Below are 25,003 nucleotides of genomic sequence, written 5' to 3' on the forward strand. Positions count from 1 at the left end.
AGTTTAATTGCAGAGAGTTGAAATGAGTTTATTCAGGAATTTAATATCATCTATATAAAGTAAGGGACTCAATTTAATACTTCTAATTTTGAAATTAGGTTTAGTTCCATTTCCTTTATAATGTGATTCTTATAGACAATGAAGAACAGTAGAGATAATATGCATCTGATATGACATGAAATCTTCCTTTACATCTTTTAGTTCTAACTGCTGATTTACAACTTAAGTATAGGCTATATTCATTCATCACCCTCATCTGCCTAAGGCAGGTTGAAGCTACCATGAACAGTAGCTTTCCAGTCCAGTCTATCTGCAGCTTAGTTACTTAAATTCCTGTAATAGTTCCAACCACTTATACTTTAATACTTTCTATCAAGGAAACCTTTTATTAGGCATTCTATACATATGGCCATACCTCTGTAATTATTTTTCTTTGATTCTTATTATTATTGAAATATGGTAGTGTAATTCTTCTCTGATCTCCAGATTGGTTTTCATTTCATTCCATGCTGTTTTATTTATTATTATTAAGAGAGACCTCCAAGGAGTCAGGGACTCATTGAGGGAGGCACAAATTACTTCTTGAACTCATTCACACTACCTGCACTCACTACATCTAATGGCAGTCCATTCTAATCTCACACCACTCTGTGAGAGAAAAATCAAGCTCTCACACCCTTCTTGATGGCATTCATTCTCAACTTCCAAGAATGCCATCTCATCTTCTGTCCTCTCTTCACTCTCCATAAAATGAAAAATTCCATCTGTTGATATCCTGTTTGATCCTTTTAGAAGTTTCTAAGTCTCAATCTTATCACTGCTCTTTCTCCTGTTTGCAGTACACAAATTCTCTATCTTCATAATCTGTATTCCACAATCCTGATATCATCTTTAGCACTCTCACCCCCCCCCCACTGTGTTCAGAATCACCATAGAAACCAGATCTATGCACAATAGTCCAAGTGAGGCCTTATCAGCACTTTGTAAATAGACAAAATGACCTCCTTATCTTTACATGTCAAGGTTTGTTTCAGCATTTCAATTATCTTCTGAGTTGTATTTGCATCCTTTGCTATATTGTCCAAGAACTTCAATCTCCTAACTATTTAAACTCCAAGATCCCTAGCCTGATCAGTTTTTTTCAAGCATAATCCCTAATCACATCAAAATGCATGACTTTACATTTACTAACATTGAAGTGACAGCCATTTTCACATGCCCACAATTCTAGCCCATTCAAGTCATTCTCCAAGTAATACATATCAGCCTCATTCCTGATTACCCTACCCACTTTGTATCATCAGCAAATAGCTGTATTTCAGCTGTTAAATCCTTTCCAATGTCATTATTGTACAGATTGAATAATAATAATGGTTATTATTTAGAGTTTCAAATGTCAATCAGTCAGTGCTGATTACTGACATTGACATTTTACCAATTTTTTTTTTTTTTTTTTTTTTTTTTTTTTATATATTTTGGTTTAACCAATAAGAATACAATTTGGCCGACTAAATCCCAAATTGCCAGCCCATCCTCATTCGTTCAGTATCAAAGTAGATACCCAACAGGGTGCACCACGAGAAGGTGAGGATTGGACATTAGGTCAGAACCCCTGGTCAGTTCTCCGCATTCCTTTAAAGGCTATGTGGAGGTCTCCTCTCAGTTATACAGCTTTGACCCTTTGGGAAAATTTTGTAGAAAAGAGCAAAGCTAATAATAATAGCAAATATCTGTTGGATTTCTGCTCAGGACATGGACTGGTTATTACTAATACCACGCTCCAACATAAAAATGTGCACAAATTCACATGGAGAGAAGAGGCTAGGAATAAGAAAAGTCTCATTGACTATGTTATTGTTGATAGTGATGTTTTCTCCCTGGTGCAGGACACCAGAGTGTACAGAGGATTTGAAATTGGAAGTGATCACTATTTAGTCTTGAGCAGGATAAAATTGAATTTCATATTGAAAAGAATAACATGTAAGAAAGTTTTAAAGCAAATAAAAGTTGAGCAGCTCTCAGATGTGAACTGTAGACTAAAATACAGAAAGATTATTGAAGAAAAAAATGAAAGAGTTTGAGAACAGGAATCAAACCTTGGAGATTCAGTGGCAAACTCTGAAGAAAACATTGATTGATTCTGCCAGAGAGGCATGTGGCGAGGTTGTCTGCAAGGATAAAAAAAATCAGAACTCCCTGGTGAACACAGGAAGTTAAAGAGGCAGTGAAGGAAAAGAAGAAAGCATATCAAAAGTTCCTCTCAAATAAGTCAGCTTGTGCACTTAGTGAATATAGAGACAAATGCAAGAATGCTAAACGCTGTGTAAAACTAGCTAAACAAAAGTCATGGGAGGACTTTGGCAAGAATATAGAAAATAAATATCAAGAAGGTGGCAAAATATTCTGGAGGTTGTTGAAGAAGCTTAGAAATGGAGGAAAGAGCACTGTAAAAGGAGTTAGAGATGATAAAGGTGACATGAAAACAGGAGAAAAGGATATCCTTGAAGTATGGAGTAATTACTTTGAAAAACTTAAATGAAACAAGCAGTGATGACAGCACAGTGGTAAAAAAACACTGACCAGGCATGCAGTGAGGAATACATATCCATACTTGAAGTAGAAAAAGCCGTCAAAGGCTTGAAATGTGGAAAGGCAGCAGGAGTAGATGATATTCGACTAGAAATGCTGAAGTATGGTGGTATAAAAGTCTTACAGTGGCTGCACTGCATAGTTCAGAAAGCCTGGACAGAGGGACGAATTCCCGATGATTGGAGTAGAGCTCTCATAGTACCCATATATAAAAAGGGAAATAAAACTGAATGTGAGAATTACAGAGGTATTTCCCTACTGAGTGTTCCTGGCAAAATCTATGCAAGCATACTTGAGAAACGGTTGAGAAGAATTGTGGAAGAAAAACTGGGTGAGATTCAGGCCAAATAGGGGCTGTCAGGATCAGATCTTCACTTTACGACAAATAGTCGAGAAAGCATGAGAATATAACAAAGATCGGTATTTAAATTTTGTCGATTTGGAAAAGGCATATGACAAGGTGCCAAGAGAGAAGCTATTCAATATGCTGCAGTTATATGGTGTCAATGGGGCATTATATCAAGCAATACTTAGTCTTTATTTGAGTTGTAAGTCAGCAGTTAGAATTGAAGGAAGTACAGGAAGATGGTTTAATGTTAAATCTGATGTGAGACAAGGATGTACATTATCCCCTCTGTTATTCATTATCTATATGGATCACATTATGAAGGAAAGTGGTATTAAACCTGATATGAAAATTGGAGATGTTAATGTCAGCTCTTTGCTTTATGCAGATGATGTTATACTTCTAAATAAATCTGCTACAAGTCTGCAAGATTCTCTGACTAAATTGAATAACTGTTGTAATAGATATGGTATGAAGGTCAGCAATAGAAAGACAAAGACAATGAAAATGGGCAGAATCATTGAAAATGTCAACTGTATATTGTGAATGGAGAACCTGTGGAACAAGTAAAACATTTCAGCTACTTAGCCATGATTTTTAGTGAAGATGGTAAATTAAATATAGAAATAGACAACAGAATCAGCAAAGCTGGTATGGTGGGAAGTCAGTTGACTAAATTCATATGGAATAAGAGAGAAATTAGTTGGAACACTAAATTAGCTGTATACAAGACAGTGTTCAAACCAGTTTTAACTTATGGATCTGAGAGCTGGGTCAGGAGTAAAACACTTAACCAAAGACTAGAGACTGCAGATATGAGAGTCCTGAGAAAGATTAGAGGCATGAACAGATGGCATCAATGGCAATATCATATTAAAAATGAGGATATTGGGAAAGAACTTGGCATTGTCAGCATCCAGGAATGCGTTAGCAGAGCTAATCTTAGGTGGTATGGTCACTTAAATAGAATGGGAAAGAAAAGATTAGCAAAACAAGTGTTCTCTACCAGGTTGGCAGGAAAACGACCCAGAGGAAGACCAAGATATAGGTGGATTGATACGGTACAAAGTGCCTTAGATGATAGAAATATAAGATCTGATAATGTTGGAGTCTTGACAAGTAACAGACTGATTTGGAGGAAAATTGTAGATAGGAAGTTAGTAATGATGTAATTTTTTCATGTAGTACTATCATATTTTGTACACCCCTTGAGGGTACATGGCAGAAATTTGATGATGATGATGACATTTTACCAAAATATATATAAAAGCATGAATATGTGATACTCTCCATTGACCTTCACCTAAATGCATCAGTATTTTTAATATATGCTATCATATGAAATATATCGTGTGTGTGTGTGTGTATTATATACACAGATATACATGCTTCTAAGTGAGTGGCCGATAAATCAGAATGTTTGCCCTCTTTCCTTGTGGCTTGAAATGGAATTATATGATAATAGCTTTCTGTGTACAAGTGACAGAAGCTTTTTTTTTTGAATTAAGAAGCTCTAAAAATTTATGAGGTTTTCATACATGTTTTTTCCCTCCTCTTTAATTCAAGCATTCCAAACTATTAGATGGGTCTTGTATAGGATTGACCAAAAAGGAAAAAAAAGGGGGTGGCAGAATCTGGAAAGTTCTGATAAACACCTAGAACAAAATGACATTATAGCAATTGTTATAACCACAAGAAAGGACATACTAGTTGCAAAGTTATGAAGGTAACTTATGTTCATATATTCTCGTATGCTTGTGGTTATATCAGCTGCTTTAATATAATTTTTTATATGAACACGAATAATTTTTGTTCTACGTGTTGATGAGCTCTAAGGTGACTTTTCAGAACTTTCCAACACCCCCCCCCCCCCAAATATCATTAACGAGTTTCTGAGCTTTCTCGAAAAGTTCTGGTTTCCAAACCACAAATTAGTTTGTTTAATGGCATAATTGTATACTGTAGTTTCAGATAACACTGAAATTATTTTAAAATAAAAGTACCAATGATTTTTTTTTAATTTTATTATTTTTTAATGTTCTCACAATTTTGCACACCTTAGAGCTCATCACAAACAATTTCTCTACTTCATCATGTAGTATTAAGGTGTATTATGTACAGCACTGTTTGCTGAGGGGTGCATGAGGCATGGTGGTGGTGGGAGGATAAAAGAAACCTTCAGCAGGATTAGTGGATTTCGTAGATTAAATCCTAAGTTTATAAAAGAATTTATCTGCAAATCTCTCCTAGTCCTTTTTGCTAATCTTTCTTCTTTGCTAATTTAAATTTTGAAGGACTGATTTTGGTTTACTTTCATGGATGGACATGCTGAGGATAATTCACCTGACAACTTAAAAACCAGTCAAAACAAAGAAATAACTCTAATTTACACTTCCATCTATAGAACATCCTCTTGAAGTCAATGTCAAAGGCACAGTGTCTTTTAACTGTGATGCATAAAAATACTACCAAAAAAGTGATAATACTTGGAATAAAGATGTTAAGTTTTTATTGAAAGCGAAATGACTTGTCATTAAAAGGGAGAGCCTTCAATTTAATGACAAGCTTTGTTTGGATTTTGAGGAAGTCTTAGATATGATTGGTTTATGCCAAAAAAGTGGTTCAGGGGATTAGTATTACTCCAAGAAGAAAAAAAAAAATCTTTGGAGTAATGCTAAATTCAAATTCTTGTCTGCTTGTTTGCATTTATAAGCATAAAAGCACAAATCTATATCAAAATGCATTTTTATCATTTTATTTATTATTAATTTATTGTTTTTATCATGTTTAGATTACAGCAACAGAAGAAAAGCACCAACTGAGCAACAAGATGCAGATGTTCCTAATTATCCTTCTAGACCATCTACTCTTTTTGATTTTTTGCAGCCTCAGTTGTCATCAGCTATAGGTAAGTTTCTGAATTTATTGTAATGGTATTGTGCTTATGTTTATGTGGATGTGTTGGGAAAAGGATTGCTTTTCTGTTTTAGTACTCAGAAATATTTATGCCAATATCAGTCATCCTAACTATGAAGAGGCCATGAAGGTTTTGTCTTTGCAATGAAAATTATTAAAGTAAAGACATGCAGGTAAGCTTTGTGGAACTGTCATATTATTAGTGGGAAGTTCTTAAAAATAGTAATAGATAGCATAAAGAACCAAAGTGCTGGTGAACCAATTTAGCATCATTTATTGTTGAATAAAGTGATGTTTACAACTATCTTAAAATGACTGTTCCCCTCTCCCAGATTTTTGGTATATTGATAGTCATACTTTTGAGGTTTTGGGAATGTTTTATACATGTGCTGCTGCTGATTCCAAAAACAGTCTTTCTGATTAGTAGGAACTTTTCTGTAGCACTTTGGTTTTCTTCCATATAGTCTTGTGAAGCATTGTCTGTCAGACCCAACTGCCATAATGTTGGTAGTAAATGTATTTATATTCTCCAAGGCAGATGTCAACAGATCTTCTTGTCTGTCCACAGTAAGCCAGTTCACAAGTACATGGCACTTCATACATTCTGGATGTGATGTTCTTAGGGGAATGTATGAGAGTTGTTAATTTGATATATGGTTTAAATGTAATATAGAACTTATAGGAGGGGAAAGAGAAGAAAAGACAAGATATAATAGAGACCTTCGAGTTAGTTAAGGGATTCTACCAAATTAATATAAGAGGAATTATAAAAAAAATGGATATCAAGATAAGAAGAATGAAAGGCCATTCCTGGGAGTTGTATAAAGATGTGATGAAGGATGTGAGGAGTAGATTTTTTTATGTGGAGAGTTGTTGGTGAGGGGAGCGTATTGCCGGAGTGCATTGTGAATGCAGGGAGTATTAATAACTTCAAAGTTCATTATGATAGACATTTCTGCGATGATTCTGTTGACTCCATGGAAGTTACCAAAATAATAATAATAATATTTATTAAACACTGGTTATATTTTTATATATGTCTTGTATATAGGGGATGGTAACTTTTGCTGTGTATTGGGGCGGGGTTAATATTTTATCTAACTTTGGGAGTTATAGTTATTGGCTAAAAATGTGTGGTGAAGGTAGATGAGTTCAGTGACAGGAGCACTATCACTAATTAATAGGCCTGGCTCTGTGTAATCTACAAGGTCATTCTGCATATCAAAATCTTACTAAAACACTAAAGAATAGAGTTCTCAAATTACTGAAAAAAGTTATATTTTGGTTGCAAAGAATTTGTTAATAAGCTCAAATGGTTTCACATAAAAACTATCAAAAATACATGCAACAGCAAAAATGTACAAATTTGCAAATGCACAGAAATTTACAAATGGTCAAATTTACTAATGATACTGTTATATTTATGAGGGTGGTCTGAAAAGTTTTCAGCCTCGACCATAGATGGCAACACTATTGGCAAGATTTTATTTTTTTTTCTAAGTTAGTACATCTGTTATAAGCATCCATGTGAAATTGCAAATCATTCTATCAAGTAGTTTGTTTTATACAGCTGTCTGAAGCAAAAGTGTTGTCTGTATCCCTTGAAATGGATAAAATTGAGTATCGTGCGGTTATGAAATAATTTGTAAAAGAAGGTTTAACGCCAAAAGAAATTCATTCGAAGTTCATAAAAGTTTATGGGCACTCTTCTCCTTCATTTTCTACAATTAAGAAATGGGCTACCAAGTTTAAACGTGGCCGTACCAGCCTTGAAGATGATCCACGTGAAGGACGTGCAAAAAAGTGTAACAACACCAGAAATCATTGATCAAGTGCACGATAGGGTATTGGATGACCGGTGAGTCAGAGTACCTGAAGTTGCTGAGACTATAGGCATTTCAAAAGAACGTGCAGGATATATTTTGCATGAAGAATTGCATATGAAAAAGCATTGCACAAGATGGGTTTTGCACTTACTCACAGCAGATCAAAAACGCACTCGCATGAAAATCTCAGAACAGTGCTTGGAGCGTTTTAACAAGAATAAAACAGATTTTGTGTGTTGATTTATTACTATGGATGAGAACTTGGATTCACCGTTACACACAGAATCCAAACAGCAGTCAAAACAGTGGACAGAAGCTGGTTGTTCAGCACCAAAGAAGACAAAGTAGGTTCCATCAGCCAGAAAGGTCATGGCATCGGTGTTTTGGGATGCTAAAGGCATTTTGTTTATTAATTATCTTGAAAAGGGTAAAACAATAACTAAGGAATATTATTCCAATCTTTTAACTAGACTAGACGAAAAAAATTTGTGAGAAAAGACCTGGTTTGCAGAAGAAAAAAATCATCTTTCATCAGGACAATGCACCCGCCCGCAAAAGTGTTTTGGCAATGGGAAAAATGAGATCTGCACTATAAATTGTTGGAACATCCACCCTATTCCCCAGATTTGGCTCCCTCTGACCTCTGTCTCTTCCCAAAACTAAAACTCTTCCTTGCTGGTCAGCATTTTTCTTTGAATCAAGAGGTGATTGAAGCTGTAGAGGGATATTTTGCAGATCTTACTGAGAACTGCTACAAGGATGGAATAATGGTGCTAGGGCATCACTGGAATAAATGTATTAGTCTTAAGGGAGATTATGTTGAAAAATAAAAATTATTTTGAAATTATAAATTTGTTTTTTCATTGTTAGGCCGAGAACTTTTTGGACTACCCCCGTATAATAACATTGATACCGATATAATTATTACTGTGTACATCCAATTCCTGATATTTAATTGTTTCACATATACAAACTTGCTAAACAGTTGACAGAACCTCTTGTAACCCCCTCCCTCTTCCTCTTAATAAATATAAGTTCTACACAACATTCAAGCCATATATCCAACTAGCAACTCTCATCCATTCCCCTAAGGACACTTCATCCTTTATCACATCCGGTGGTGTATAAAGTGCCCTGTAGTTGTGAACAGACATGATCTGTTGACATGTGCCTTGAAGAACATAAGAAAGACATTTGCCACCATCATTATGACAAGTCAGAACTGGCAGACCATGCTCTAAAACTCCCTTTCACACAGAAGTCGCTACAAATTGAAAAGACTGGAATCAGCTATGAAACATACCCATAACATTCCCAAATGGCAGAACACTTCCTCAAAAACCTAAAAAGTTTCACAAGCAAGAAGAGAGTTTACAAAAATATATCCTTCAATAAAGATGCCTTGGACTTTCAATACCCACACTATTGATTTTCTCACTCTTATTAGATATTGCCTGAATTCAAGGTGGGCCTATGTTTCTAACCATGTGTCTGTGTGTGTGTGTGCATACTTGTACTGAAACCTGAACACAGATGTTGCTGATTACACACTGATTAAAAGGCAATAGTCTTTGCTAATAAGCTGTATACATATCTTTTATCATTAGCCTTGATAGGGATTTCACTGGACTGGTTCCTGTTTCAAATTTGTTGGTTCACATATGGAAATCATAACTGAAAAACAAGAGTCTAGACTTCATCTTTTCATCAAAAATTATTAAAATAAATCATAATGATGAATATCCATTATTGTTTTATAGATGAGCAGTAAAACATTGTTTACCTTTAAAAATTCCAGTGGGATCTGGAGGGATTTTTGAAAATTATGGAGACAATTACTGTTTGAATAAAAACTTTAGTTTAATATAACTAAAATCTACGTTCGACGTTTCGACCTTTATGTCAAGGTCATCTTCTGGAGCATAAAACTATACACAGGAAACAAGCTACACTACAATCAAACTGGTTTGTTAAAGATACTGACCAACCGCTACAACAATTGTTGGCCTGACCTCTGGTGGGAAAAAAAAAATTCTACATCAACACTAAAGTCCTATTATTAGTGTTATCTGTTGGTTGTAGATATACATTGGGCGCAACACCAAGTATCTATTTATATACATATATTAACATCATGATTATATTTGTACATTCCAGCCAGTTGGTATGGAATGGTTTCTAATACTAGCTGAAGATTGGCTAGAGTCCTGACTTATGCTGGATCTTATATATTAGATCCAGATTATTAGATTAAAAGAAAGGATAAGAATAGAAGCAGTGACATTAGTATGCTTTATACTAATGTCAGGAGTATCTGGAATAAAGGAGGTGAATTGGTGGCGCTACCTTCAACCTGGCCAAAGATTATTGGGATAACTGAGACATGGTTGACAGAAGATGGTATAATAACAAGAATAGAAGTAGCAGGGTACAGCATTTTTCGGCAGGATAGGAGGGGAAAATGTGGTGGTGGAGTACTGCTTATGTCCTCTAAGAGTAGAGGCTTTGGAAGGTAGTGACACTAATGGTTTTGAAAGCATATGGTGTGAGGTATAGGTGGGCAAGATAGGATATTTAGCGGGGTGTTGTTACAAGCCAAGGAGTATAGAGTGTGGGAAGCAGGAGATGTTTAGGTAGTTGAGTTTGGCAAATGCAAGAAGAATGATTGTTATGGGAGATTTTAACTACAGCAGTATAAGCTGAGAAGAGGAAAATGCATGTAGTAATAAGAGAATGGAATTTTTAGAATTCTTGAGGAACAAATGTCTCAGGCAACATGTAATAGAGGGAACAAGAGGTTCAAGAGTTTTGGATTTGGTCATAGCATCAGAAGAGCTGATAATAACTGAGATGACATCTCTCTCCTTCCCCTGGAGAAAGAGAGTGACCATGTGGTTTTGAAATGGAAGATGAATAGATATGCAAGGAGTATCAAAGAAAAGGGAACATATGTGGAATTATAAGACGGGTGATTATAATAGTTTTAGATATCAACTTGGGGCAGTTCCATGGAAGGCCAGGATATCATTAGTGCTTAGAAAATGGTGAAGGAATATTTGTTAGCAGCAATAGTAAGCTGTATTCCACGAGTAAAGAAGTGGACACAATTTGGTGTAAAGTGGATGACAAACAATATCAAACAGGAACTGCAGTTAAAAAAATAGATTATGGAAAAGATATAAGGAGAAAGGTGGAGAGCAGATGCATGAAGAACATGACTCAGGCCAGGAGAGTGACTATTATGTTGAGGAAGGCTAAACAGGAATATGATAAGATATTGGCACTAAGATCCAAAGAATATCCTAGGGAATTTTTTAGCTATGTGGCTGGTAGGAGGAAGAATGACATTGTGATATAAAAATGGGGAATAGAGTGACTGATGCATATGTGGAATTGTTCAATGAACACCTTATTGGAATATTTCATCCTGGAGAAGGTTTTTATACTAGAGGGGTAGGGCAGGTTCGAGGTGTAGAGGTGCAAGAGGAGAGTGCGCTCAAAATCTGAGTACTCTGGATGTCAGTAAAGCAGTGGGACTGGATGGTATTTCACCATGGGTTTTTTGAGAATGTACTTAAGAATTGACAGCCTTTGACCTGGCTTTTCAATGAAAGTCTGGCTATATGGGAAAGGTACCCGAGGAATGGAAGGAAGGTAAGGTAGTGCCATTGCATAAGGGTGTTAGCAGACTGAAATTGTCTAATTATAGGCCAGTTTGTGTGTCATCATTAGTTGTTAAGGTCTTGGAGAAATTAGTGGGGGACTATATACAGCAATGGGCAGATGATGATAATGTTATCTGTGAGAATCAACATGGATTTGTTAAGGGGAGCTCTTGCTTAAGTAATATAATTGTCTTATATAATAAAGTGACAAGAGCAGTTGATGAGAGGAAAGGCATACTGTTAAGTTCTGAATGAAACTAAAATTAAATTAATTTACGTTTCCTACAGACTTAACATGGGCTTGCAATTTTGAATCAATTATTGATATATCAGATATACTAAATTCTTGTAAATTTCTAAAATATTACTAAACGGAGAATCTTTCATTTATTTATGTTATAATGTAAAGTATTGTAAATTGCTAAATTGCTTAAACCTTACTGCTTTTGTGTAAGTACTTATAAATTGCTGGGAGAAAAAGATAATCTGATTAAATAAAAGTGGCCGGAATCTAAACACATGCAACAAAGAGTACAGGTGCACCCTTTTGGTAAGCTCGCTGCCCCCCCCCCCCCCCATACACTCCGAAAATCACGTTAGGATTTCGTGTGTGGCGCTCAGTACTGGGTGACGTGAGGTGACGCTGAAAAATGGGAGGAGAAATCGATGACGTAGAGTGAACGTGTGGCACACAATTTAAAAAGTCTTGCAGCGTCTGAAAAACTCTTATGCTCTCTTACGCTCCGGATCTTGTGCCTTTTTGCGGTCTTGCTGTTGTGTGTGGAGCCTCCTCATGGCATCCTCTCATTCCCTGCGGACTCGAGACAATGACTGAGGAACTTTGCCGTGGAATTCTCAAAAATTTACCGGTCGGCGACCAGCCCAGCAGAAGATAATCACCGATGCTTACGGAGATATCATTACGACGTTGAGCCAGTTCACCAGAGAACAATGTCTACCTATTTTCACTGGCAGAGATAAGTGCAGCTCGAACCCTTGAAGAATGTTTCAGAACAAGCAGAATGAATTTGGAGTCGAAAGTGATTGTCCAGATGAGACGTGAGGTGGCCAAATAGTTCCCCAGCAGTTAGTAACATACAGTCTATGTTTCTTATAAGTAAATGTGTATTAGAAGGATATCTGTAAATTTTAGGAAGGAATCTAGAGATTGTTTCTTTTAATGATAGAGTAATAATGAGTATTTTGTGAAAGAAATAGTGCAAGAGCCCATGGAGCCTAGGAATTGTCTCTTTTAATGATTGAGTAAGTTATGAGAATTTTGTGAGAGAAATTGTATGAGAGCACGTGAAGCTAATTTAGTAATTCAGTTAACAAATGTCCTTAGTATTGATGAATAAGTGTGATCTATCAAGTATAAATTGTAAACCATAAATGAAGTTCTTTGTCATGCATGCTAAGATTCAGATATAGAGAATCTGAATAATTAGTGCTCATTCATTAGCAATTGTAGAATACTTAATCAGAGTGTATTCATAATGTGTAAAATGTTTCAATCGAATTAAATGTTTTGCTTTTTTTGATTAACTGATGACTTGCCTGATATTCTTCTCTATTGCACTTTCTCATAAAATACAGACCACAGTGGGAGATTAATTTATAGAGAGGCTATGACTGCAAAAGTAATTTATAGTGAAGTAAGATTGTATGCTAAACTGTGTTTTGGTTCCTTGATTCTACACTCTTTGTTAATCTGGGATTCGGGGTGGCGCAGTGAAAAATAAATTTTCCATGAATCCAAAAAAGGAATTAGAACTAGTGTTGAGACAAAGGAATTGGCATTGACCATTATTATTCCCTTTGTCCCCCAAACCACTAGCATCGTTCTTATAGGTAGAGATCGGCCAAGAGAAAATATTGAAATTAAGAGAAATAAAGTTTTATTATAGAAGGATTTTACTAGGGCACAAACATAAGTGCAATTAAGAATTAAGAGTACAATACGAAAATTAAAAAAAGAGAAGATAAAATTTTACAATACACTGCCATTTTTTTGGATTTTGCAAAGGCATTTGACAGGGTGTCACATGATAAGCTCATATTTAAGTTACAGCTCATGGGGTTAGATGGCGGTTAGTCAACTGAATTCAGGATTGGCTGTCTGATAGGTATCAGAGAGTTGTGTATGGGATATCAAGGAAGCAGAGAGTCACAAGTGGGGTTCCACAGTGCTCAGTACTGGGACCTGTATTGTTTAACCTTTATATCAATGACATTGTCAATGGATTGCAAGGGGATATTCAGTTGCTTGCAGATGATGTGAAGCCAGGAGGTATTATTAGTAATAGTGCAGTTGTGGCAGTCCTGCAAGAGGATTTGAATAAACTAGACAGATGGGCAAATGAATGGGGGTACCGGTTTAATGCAGCAAAATGTAAAGTCTTGAAGTTTGGGATACATCGATGGGAGGCTGCATACTCGATTGGAGGAGCTGTACTGAAGGAAGTAGGGGAGACAAGAGATCTGGGGGGGGGGTGATGTTTGATAGAAAAACTGAAATTCAGGGAGCATATTGCAAAGGTGGTGAAGGTAACCCAGAGGATTGCTGCAATACTGAGAAAGATGCTGTCCTGCAGAGATAAGAGTTATCATTCTGTTGTCTAAGATCCTGATCAGACCACACTTAAGACTATTGCTCTCAAATTTGGTCCCCAGGATTTGAAGGGGATAAATTAACTGTGGAAAGGGTATAGAGGCAGATAACAAATATGGTTTTAGGACTGTGCAATGTTAGTTATGAGGATCAGCTGAGGGAATGTGGACTATAGACTTTGGTGGATAGAAGGAGAAGTGATATGATTGAGACTTTTAAACTGTTGAGAGGCAGTTACAGGGTGGACACTGGGGAGTTCTTTCATTTGGTGGAGCAGCAGGAAGGAGCAATGACAAGGGACTATCCCTGGAAAGTATGAAAGGAAGCTATGAGCAAGAGGGTGAGGAGTGGTTTCTTTCCATGGAGGATGGTGGAAAACTACGGAATGCATTGTCAGATAGAGTGGTGAGAGCAAGAACAGTCAATGAGTTCAAGGAGTGGTATGATAGACTTTGTGTTTCCTAGGAAGAACCTCCCACGACAAGTCTCTTGACTCCATGGAGGCCTTAATAATAATAATAATCAAATATTAAAAAAAAACAAATTTTTTTTTTTTACGTGATTGATTATACTAAAACCAAAGAATATCTTTTAAGGGTATCTTTAAAGTTTTATTTATGCCAGGATGAAGCTCTTTAGGCTTTTTCATCATAATTAAGATTTATATGATTGAGAGTTCACTTACGGAAAAATGCAGCATTTCTAATATTAAATGCCATCTTACTAAGAGGTTTTTTTTCCTCTCTTAGAAGAGGAAAAAAACCTGATCTCTGGTGATAATTCGGTAGTTTTAAACAAATGTTAAGTTAGTTTAATCCTTGATGAGAACTACAAATTAATGGCAAATATACAGGACCTTAGCATCTTTTGAGTGGTCTAAGTCAGTGTAACCCTCATGCCAATGTGTTCTCATATGTCTTGTGAGTTTTGAACTTTTTTGCTTTGAAGGCAAACATGGTTTTGCAACTTAGCTATAAAACAGTAATGGATATTCATTATCATTTGTTTTGATACCTAATCACTGTCATTATTTCTTGATCTCAAGGGGATTATAGCATACCGTGATAATTTAATATAATTAACATTTCATTATTAATTTTCCATATAGATTTCCAATTTTCATTCATTTTATGTGTTATTTGTTTAGCCTCTACTTTTGATTGGTCATTACCTTCCTGTTTTTTAATTATGTTCTGCAGTACTTTAGGATTCTGCAAAAATTTCTACGGCATTTCCCAGAATATACAGACATCTATAACTCATACTAAATGTGGTTACTAACAGAAATTTCAATAAAAATGGAGAAATACCTTCTGATAAAATTGTGTGTGGGAACTGTCCCTATTGTTCTAAGAGCATGGCTCACCTGTTATTATGACATGGTGAATCCATTAATATTGCAGTAATTATTGTTTAAATGTATTTATCAATATAAACATAAGTTATAATATAAAAAATAAGATATAAATATCAATATAAGTTTGATTTCTTTTTTTTTTTTTAAATGACAAAAGTTAGTGCTACTACTACTGACACTGTTGAAAGAAATACACCTTCAACAAGTGTTCTTTATATGAATCTAATTGCTGCAGCTGAAAGTGTAGACTAAGATTGATTTAAACATGAAAGTTTCCACTTCTCAGTGATATGTTAATATTGTCTTCTCCATCTTCTCCAGAGTTGAAAAGAAATACAAATATGATCCTTCTACTTAACATTTGGATTCAAGCATAATGATTGCCCCATGTGTTTGTTCAAAAGTTTTGTTTAATAGTGCTAAGATTCCATCAAAACTTAAAACACCAGTAATACTAGACTGTCAATTTTTTTTTTTTTTTTTTTTTCAAATGCCTTTTAAGTTTTGATGGAATCTTAGCACTATTAAACAGAACTGTAATAGTTCTGTTTAATAGTGCTAAAATTAAACAGAATTGCATGCTACTATAGCAATTCTATGGGGAAAGTATGCCCCATAGAATTGCTGCAGTCATCACAGTGAAAGGAGGTCCCACATCTTATTAAGGTGGACACATGGCTGTTTGTTCCTCACACTATGGCATGTCAGATACATGCCATACAATGCTAAGAGAGATATACACTGCTTGGAAAGAAGTTGATGGTCACCATAGTGTGAGTAACAAATAGCCATGTGTCCACCTTAATAAGATGTGGGACCTCCTTTCACTGTGATGACTGCAGCAATTCTATGGGGCAGACTTTCCACAAGCATATGATAGTGATCAGTGGGAAATTTGGACCATTCTTCCTGGAGGCATGTAACGAGGTCCTGAACTGTTGTGGCGTGGATGTCCCTTGACTTCACCTGACTCCCAAGTTCACCACAGATTCAGTAGGGTTTGAGATCAGGACTCTGTGGAAGCCAGTGAAGCGTGGTTACATTCATGTCACAAACCAAGCAGTTATAGCAGCAGCAGCAGCAGCAGCCATATGATGCAATGTATTGTCTTGCTGAAAGAGACAATGGTCAATTCTGTAGAAACACCACCAAGTAGAAGCATTGTATTGTCTAGAATGTTCAGATATCTCTGGGAGTTCAATATTCATGCTACCACAGAGGTCCAAGGTCAAACCAGGAAAAACAGGACGATAACATCAAACTGCAACCTCCAAATTTCATAGTTGTGGTTACATATTCTGGTAAGAGTCAGTCACTGGACATCTTCCACACCCATTCATCTGCTCGGTCACAAGCATACGATGGGGGGTGTAGTGTGATTTGTCACTCCATAACACAACTTTCCAAGCTTCCTCATCCCACTGTACACGCTCTTTGCACCACTGAAGACGACACTGCATGTTGCTTCGGATAATGTGGAGCTTACATATTGCATTCCTACCTGGAAACCCCTTTTGTGAGTCTCAGTTCTGAATGTTTTTGTCCAGAATTTTGCATTCAGTGTGTCGGCCGATGAATGGCAGGTTTTACATATTATCCTTTAGCACCCTATGGTCATGTTTGGTGAGTGTAGTGGGTCATTCACTGTGGATAGCATTTGCAGTTGATTCCCTGCGCTTTCATCTCAGTATGGTCTCATTGATTGTTGACCTAGAATGGTTCAATATGTCAACAATTTGTATGACCATAAATGTATCGAATTGAACACTGCAAGGACCTCATTAAAACCCTCGTAAGGACTCAAACTTCCTTGAAACGATCGTTACTGGTGACGAAACGTGGTGTTTTGAGCATGAGCCTGAAACAAAACACCAGAGTGCTGAGTGGAGACCACCAGAAGAGAGGCATCTGAAAAAAAGTCGCTTGGAGAAGTCAAAAGTAAAGACAATGCTGATTTGTTTCTATGATTCCAAGGGCATCATCCACAAAGAATTTGTTCTACCTGGCCAAATGGTCAATGGTGAGTTTTATCTCGAAGTTTTGAAGCGATTGATAGCGAGAATTCGTCGTGTACAGCATGAATATTGTGATGCAGGCAGCTGGTCACTTTTGCACAATAATGCACCATCTCATCGTTCGAACATTAAGACAGTTTTTGAGCAAAAAACAAGTTTGTGTGTTGATCACTCGCCATATTCACCTGATTTAGCACCCTGTGACTTCTTTTTCTTCCCCTAACTTCATTTGCCGATGAAAGGAAAATCATACAACACCATTGAAAACATTCAAGCGGCAGTAACCACGACCCTGAACAGTATCCAAAAAACTGATATAAAAACTCATTTAACAAATTAATTGACCGTGCAAATGTTGTATCGAAGCTGAAGGAGAGTATATTGATTGAAATAAATGATTTGAATAATTATAATTGGCCTGTGTTTTATTTTCTATCAAAAGTTCGGTTTCTTTTTGGACAGAGGGTGTAGTAGAAGAACTTTAGATCTCTATCTCTTCGAAGAATAGTGTGAGAAAGTCTAGAACTGATGTTATATTTTATTTTAAAAATGCAAACTTCACTTTTCCTTGTCTTGAAAAATAACAGATGATTCATGTCAGGATCTATGGAGCTATAATCACTAATTTAAAAGTCATTTCAAAGTAAACCACTTAAAATATTGGAAAAATTTGATCCAGGAGTTTAAAATAAAATAAAAAAAATCAAAGTCTATACACAATCTTGCCATAAATACTGCTACAATTTCTGACTCCCCCCCCCCTTGCACTATCCACAGAATTGCACGAACTTGGTTCTGTTACTGGTGCTGTGTGCAGCCAACATTTGTGTGTTTATCAGTAGAGAGAAAGAGTTGTCTAGCTTGTATAGGTTAGCATGTAGCTGTAATAGTACTTCAGAAGATTTGAATGCAGCCACCTGTTATTTTCAGTATGCTAAACACTCGGGATCAGTAGGATTTTTGTGTATCCTACTATTAATCATTATAATAATATAAAAGACATGTCTGACCACTGAAATGAAAGAACAGGTCGACCATCCTGCATTAGGATGCACAGCTTATGAGGGCTGTGAAGGCACTCCTCCACTGTAATCTTGTGAGAATGCAGAAAGTGATGTCACGAGAGATGAACATTTTGCAGAGAACAATATCACATGTACTTACTGATGACCTGGGGGTGAGAACCTATCGTAGTTCTTCTGAACACTTCCTAACACCACAGTTTGTGGCAGAGGATGATTTTATCATCCGCTGCCATGTAAGTTGTTCTTGACAGTATACCTCTTCACAGATGAGAAGATTTTCACCATTGAAGAGTTGTTTAACCGGCAAAACAATCAAGTATATGCTCTGGATGATCACACAGCACATGCCATGGCACCCAGTATTCAGAAAGGTTATCACTCAATTTCAGTGAGGTTTGATTGTGGGGGGGGGGGATATCAGGGGTATCCAAGTTGCATTTCTGCGAGAAAGAGGTAAAAAAAAACTCTGCCAGAGTGTATTAAGACACCATCTTGAAACGTGTGGTATGGCCCCTGAACAACACCTTGTTTCATGGTAGGCAGTGGACCTTCCAACAGGACTCAATCCCTGCACCCTGATCCTTTTTTTGCGCTGGGAATCTTTTAAGCCATCTTTTCAAGAAAAACTAAGTTAACTCATTTTAGTCAAAGATGAGAAGAATTTGGCTTTCAATCACTTAGACTTTTTCCTCACACAAATCAAACTCACTCTGTGAATGCATACTTTTTGAATACATACATGCAATTGACAGACATGCTTTTTCATAAGATTTATGTAGAAATATATAAGAATTTTTTAAATGGATTACTTATATGAAGAAAATATTTTATTAATAAAATTTTTGTTCACTGTTTTGTGAGTATTCTCAGTACAAAGATCAGTTTAAATGATAGAGAGAAAGAGAGATCAATATGTAGCATCAAATTGATGTGGCCCAGCAGCACAAATTTAGTAGACCTAATTATAACTAAACAAATGTTAATATCAAAGGTACAAATATATATCTGTATATATATTGAAATAATATCAATGATTGATAAGTGTATTCCATCAGAACTATTTAAATTTGATGTTATTATTATCCGAGATCTCCAGGAAGTCATACTCATTGATGGAGGCCATAGATCATTCACCCCAGCTGTCATACCCTCTCTTAAACTCATCCACAGAGAATGAGTTTAAGAGAGTCTAAAATTTGCAATGTAGCCAAAAGTTAAAAGGGCTCTTGCTATTTTTGCTAGGTAAGAAGTGGAACTGGCATAAGAATAACAACAGAAACACTCTTCTGGCATAATTTGTGTTAATGAGATGAAGAAAACTAAAATAATCAAGATTGTGCTATGGATGTACAGACAACTGTTCTACTTCCTCACTACTCTGTGAGAGAAATATGTAGCTTTCACTCTTTAGCCATAAAACAAACCCAACTTCTATGGATGCCCCCCCCCCTGTCCTACCCCACCTTCCATATTTCATCTACTGATAATCTATAACATCCTTTCAGAAGTTAATAGGTCTCTATCATATCACTCTTCTTTCTCCTGTTGACTAGTAGTTGCAGTCCACATACCTTCAATCTGTCCTTTGTAACTTACAGGGTCCCCTAGAGAGCGTGTCCCCTGGGTGGCGGATAGGGGAGCCCACCATGTGTGTGTGTGTACATGCGTGTGTGTGTGTATATATATGGTGGGGTGGTCCGAATATACTGAATAAGGACTCGTGGACCAACAGGGCCATAAGGGGCAATCATCTTGATTGTAAGGGAAGCGGCACTCCCATGGACCCTCTAGCTGGATCTATCCTCTCCTCCTTCTACTTTGAGGAAGACCCACTTACTTTAATCTTTCCTATAAGGCATTATCAGCCAACTCTTCTTATTTTATAACACTTGTGCTATTAGAATACTCGAGAGCCATGGTGTCTTTTCATTTCTGGCCTTACAATTATGTCCTCTCTATAAACCTTACTATATTTCTTCTATAATCTACCCTTTCCCCTTCAATATACCCTATTCCTCCTATGGGTTTAAATTCGGAAGAAGGTGAGTTCAGAAGCCTTAAGGTAGCAGCCCTACCACTGAACTATTCCATCGTCAGGCTAGTCCCCTGACATGGAGAACATAACCATACTTGTAAGCTGACAGAAAAAGATAATCGGATTGAATCTATGGGAAACGACCCTAGAATGGAAAAGGGAAAACGAAAATGGAAATGACAAAATATAATACACATAGCAAACTGGAATGTAAGAGGAATAGCATATAAAGAAATAGAATTAGACCAGTTATTATTAAATGAAAGAAATTTTAAAATAACAGTAATCACTGAAACAAAAAAGAAATTAAAAGGAACTATGAGAACTGAAAATTTTAATGTGATATACAGTGGAGTGGAGTCGACAGAGACCAAAGAGCACAAGCAGGAGTCATGATTTGGATTCATAACTCCCTTTCAAAACAGTTAAAACATTATAAATTATGGAAAGAGCCTGTGTAGCTCAGTGGATGTGGCGTTTGCCAACCACGGCGCTTGGCCGCATGAAGGAAGACTTGGTTTCGAGTCTAGTCGGCGACTAGAGGAAATTTTTCTAAGCCTTTTTTCGACCGGTTCCCGAGTTAGTCGATCTCTGGCATGGGCAAGCAGGTTTTTCCTCCCGGAAACTTGGGTTTTTCATCCTGTAAACTCAAGAAAATCAACCGTAGAACCCACATTATTTCAGACATTAAATATATTGTGTTAGGGACCACGAGATGGCGGCACATTTGAGCCGTCTCTCTTCACTGAGTACAGCTTAATTAGTGATAGCCTTGGGCCATCTATCTCTGATTGGTACCAGTGGAGATTGAACTGCCCACTCAGTCTCCAAAAGTTAGATGGGGCTAAATGGCCTCGCCTACTCCCCGTATACGGGAATAAAAAGGCGTTAGCTGATTTTTTTTTTTTTTTTTTAAATTATGGAATGAAAGAATAATAGAAGCTAGAATAAAAATAGAGGCTATTTAACAATAATTGGTTTATATGCTCCAGAAGAAGGAAGAGAACAGGATAATATTGATTTTTATAATCAGCTACAAAACATATATAATAAAATAAATAAAAATGATTACATAATTTTAGCAGGAGACTTAAATGCAAGAATTGGAAACACGAAAATTAATAATAATATAGGAATACATGGAGAACACACTCTAAACAGAAATGGTAAAAAATTGATTGACTTTGTAGTTTATAATAACCTAAAAATAATGAATTCCTTCTATAAACATAAAGAAATACATAAATATACTTGGGCAGCAAGAGGATGGAAATCAATATTAGATTACTTCATATTAAATGAAAAGACATCAAAATTTTCACTAGATGTTAGAGTTCACAGAGGATATGAAATAAGCAGTGACCACTTCCTTGTTAAAATAAAATTAAGATTACCACCTAAATGGCTACAAGTAACAAGAACAGAAAGAAAAATTGAAACATTTGTTTATAAAACTAGACTATTGAATGACACAAATGTACAATGGCTATATGAACAAAGAATTAACCAGTATCTAGATAAAATAAAACAAAATGAAGAAATAGAAATAGAATGGCTTAATATAAAAATGATACTAAATGCAGCAGCAAATGAAAGCTGCTTAGGAAAGACCAAAAAATTCAATAAAAGAAAAAAACTGAAGATCTGGGATGATACAATCAAAGAAATAATCAAAAAGAAAAAAGAAGCATATCATAAATGGTTAAGCAGTAAAAAATTAGAAGATGAAATAGAATATAAAAGAATAAGAGCCATAGCTAAAAGAGAAGTCAGAAAAAGACATAGAGAATCATGGAATAAATTTGTTTCTAATTTAGAACATTATTTATATAAAATAAGACCCAATGTATATAAGATTTTGAAACACCTAAATGCAGATACCAAAGAAAACATAAAATTAAACACTGAATTGAAATTAGAAGAATTTCTAAATTACTACACAGAACTGTGGACAGACAAATATTTTAAAAAAGTCAACTGGCAAACAATTAACGAAAATGAAAAGGAAATAACTGAAGAAGAATTAGAAATCAGCCTGAAAGAAACAAGAAACAGAAAATCACCTGGAGAAGATAAGCTAGGTTCAGAACTATATAAATATGCAGGAACAAGATTCAAAGGAAGACTCTTATTATTTTTAAATAAAATTTACTCAACTGGTATCCCCCCAATAGAATGGAAAAAAGCAATTGTGATTCCTATCTTTAAGAAAGGTAATAGAGATGACCCTAAAAACTATAGAGGTATAAGTATACTAAATTCCTGTTGCAAAATATATAGCAGAATCTTAAATAACAAACTAATGAAATATTCCGAAAACTTTATTCTAGAGGTACAAAATGGATTTAGAAAAGGACGATCATGTATAGACCCAACCTTCTGCCTAAAATTAATAATAGAGAAAAGAAGAGAATATAATTTAGAAACACATATTGCATTTATTGACTTTGAAAAAGCATTTGACAAAGTTAAAAGAAACATATTATTTAACATATTAAAAGAAAGACAAATACCAAATAATATCCTAAAAGCTGTCACAAGTATATATGAAAATAATCAAATACAAATAAGATTAAATCACAAGCTATCATATACAAGAGAGATAAACCAAGGGATCCGACAGGGATGTCCCCTCTCAGCAACTCTTTTTTAATATCTACTTAAATGAAATAATAATAAAATGGAGTAAAAATTTACATCAAGGAATTAAACTTTCACCTACAGTTAACTTAAACACTCTCCTCTTTGCAGACGACCAAATAATAATTACAAATTCTGAAGATAACTTACAGAAAGCTATTTTAAATCTAAATGAGATATCCAAAGATTATGGTATGATAATATCAACGGAAAAATCAAAAACTATGGCCTTTAAAGGACAAGATCCAGCAAGAACTAAAATAGTATTAGATAACAAGATCTTAGAACAGGTGAATTCATTTAACTACCTAGGATGTATGATCACTTATGAAAAAGATATAAACATAAAAATTGCAAAATATTTAAAAATAACAGGAGTAATTAACTATATATTTAAACCAAACCTAGTTCAAAAACAAATCAGGCTAAAAGTGTACAATACATTAGCCCTATTGGTCTTAATGTATGGAAGCGAAATCTGGACAATAAAACAAAAAGACAAACAAAGATTAACAACAGCAGAAATGAAGTTTATGAGAAAAACTGCAAAGTATGCCCTATTTGATCACAAAAGAAATGAAGATATTATGAAAGAATTAAACCAAGAACCAGTAATTGAAAAAATTAAAAAATATAAACATAAATGGATGGAACACGTTCAAAGAATGAAAACAGAAAGATTACCAAAACAAGCCTTAAAGTATAATCCTGATATCATCTGTATTATTCTTTTTTTTTTGTACCCTTTCCAGAGCTGCTTTATCTTCTCCAAACCAGGAGACATAATCTACACACAGTCCAGGTGCAGTTTTATCAAAGCCTTGTAAAGAAACAAAATGGCTTCCTTATCCTTATTTGTTAGTATTCATTTCAACGTGCAGTTGTATGAGTTGTATTTGTAATATGACCTTTGAACTTCAATTTCCTCCCTACCATAATTCCAAGATCCCTAGCCTCGTCAATTTCTTGTATCATAATTCCACCATGTAATATGCAGTTGAAAATCTCATCATGCCAAAGTGTGTAACTTTTACGCATACTAACATTGAATTGAGAGCCTTGATCACTTGCCCACTATTCTAGCTTATTCAAATCAGCTAGAATAGTGGGCAGATGATCAAGGAATGTACATCCGTAGCATCCCTATCTTTGCATCATCAGCAAGCAATTGAACACCTTCTGTGAAGTCCTCAGTATCATCAATGTACAGATTGAATAATAATGGTCCAAGGACTGATTTCTTGGCTACACCACTGGTCATCTTAAATCTGGTAGATTCACATCACCCATATACTGCATAATCTGAGCTGATACCTGAAGCAATTAGCCACCCACTTCTCCAGGTTTTTTTTTCAAATTCCATATTCTCTAGTTTGCCAAATGCCTTTTCATGGTATCCTATCAAATGCATTAACAAAGTCCAACAGTATTATCCTTTAACTCAGCTGTAACATTATTATAAAATGTTAGTAAATTGCTAAAACATGACCTCCCTTTAGTAAATCCATGCTGTTCTTTGCAAAGTATAGCCAACCCATTTCTATATGCAAGTTATTACTAACTTCTCTGTCTTCACCACCCTCTAGAGATACTGATAGAGTGGTAGTTAGATATCAGTTTTTTGCACCACCTTGGTACAACAGAACTATCGTATTGAATGATATATGCACGTAAACACAAGAAAGATATTTAATTAACCAAATATTTCGGTCTGGAAATAGCAGACCATCTTCAGTGGTATTACAAGACCAGTTTTAAAAAAATACAAGCTAGAATACTAGCTTGTATTTTTTAAAACTGTTCTTGTAATACCACTGAAGATGGTCTGCTATTTCCAGACCGAAATATTTGGTTAATTAAATATCTTTCTTGTGTTTACGTGCATATATCATTCAGTCTTATATCACAAGTATCCTTAAAACAGCAGAACTATCGTATATCCTTTCCATTCCTGTGAGATAATATAGTAATGTTTTGC

General features: G+C 35.6%; 1 protein-coding gene across 2 annotated transcripts in view; it reads left to right on the top strand.

Annotated features, from left to right (window-relative positions):
* Positions 1-25,003, top strand: part of LOC150100273 (tudor domain-containing protein 3-like) — a 200,131-nt gene that overhangs the window by 127,321 nt on the left and 47,807 nt on the right. For both annotated transcript variants that reach the window (XM_090402783.1, XM_090402784.1), the window contains exon 9: positions 5,727-5,843. In XM_090402783.1, coding sequence (XP_090258909.1) covers positions 5,727-5,843 — 117 coding nt within the window. The remainder of the gene's footprint in view (positions 1-5,726; positions 5,844-25,003) is intronic.

This window comes from Typopeltis vanoorti, chromosome 13, assembly GCF_054136105.1.
Source record: "Typopeltis vanoorti isolate ZY-2024b chromosome 13, IOZ_Tvanoo_1.0, whole genome shotgun sequence".
Lineage (NCBI taxonomy): Eukaryota > Metazoa > Arthropoda > Arachnida > Uropygi > Thelyphonidae > Typopeltis > Typopeltis vanoorti.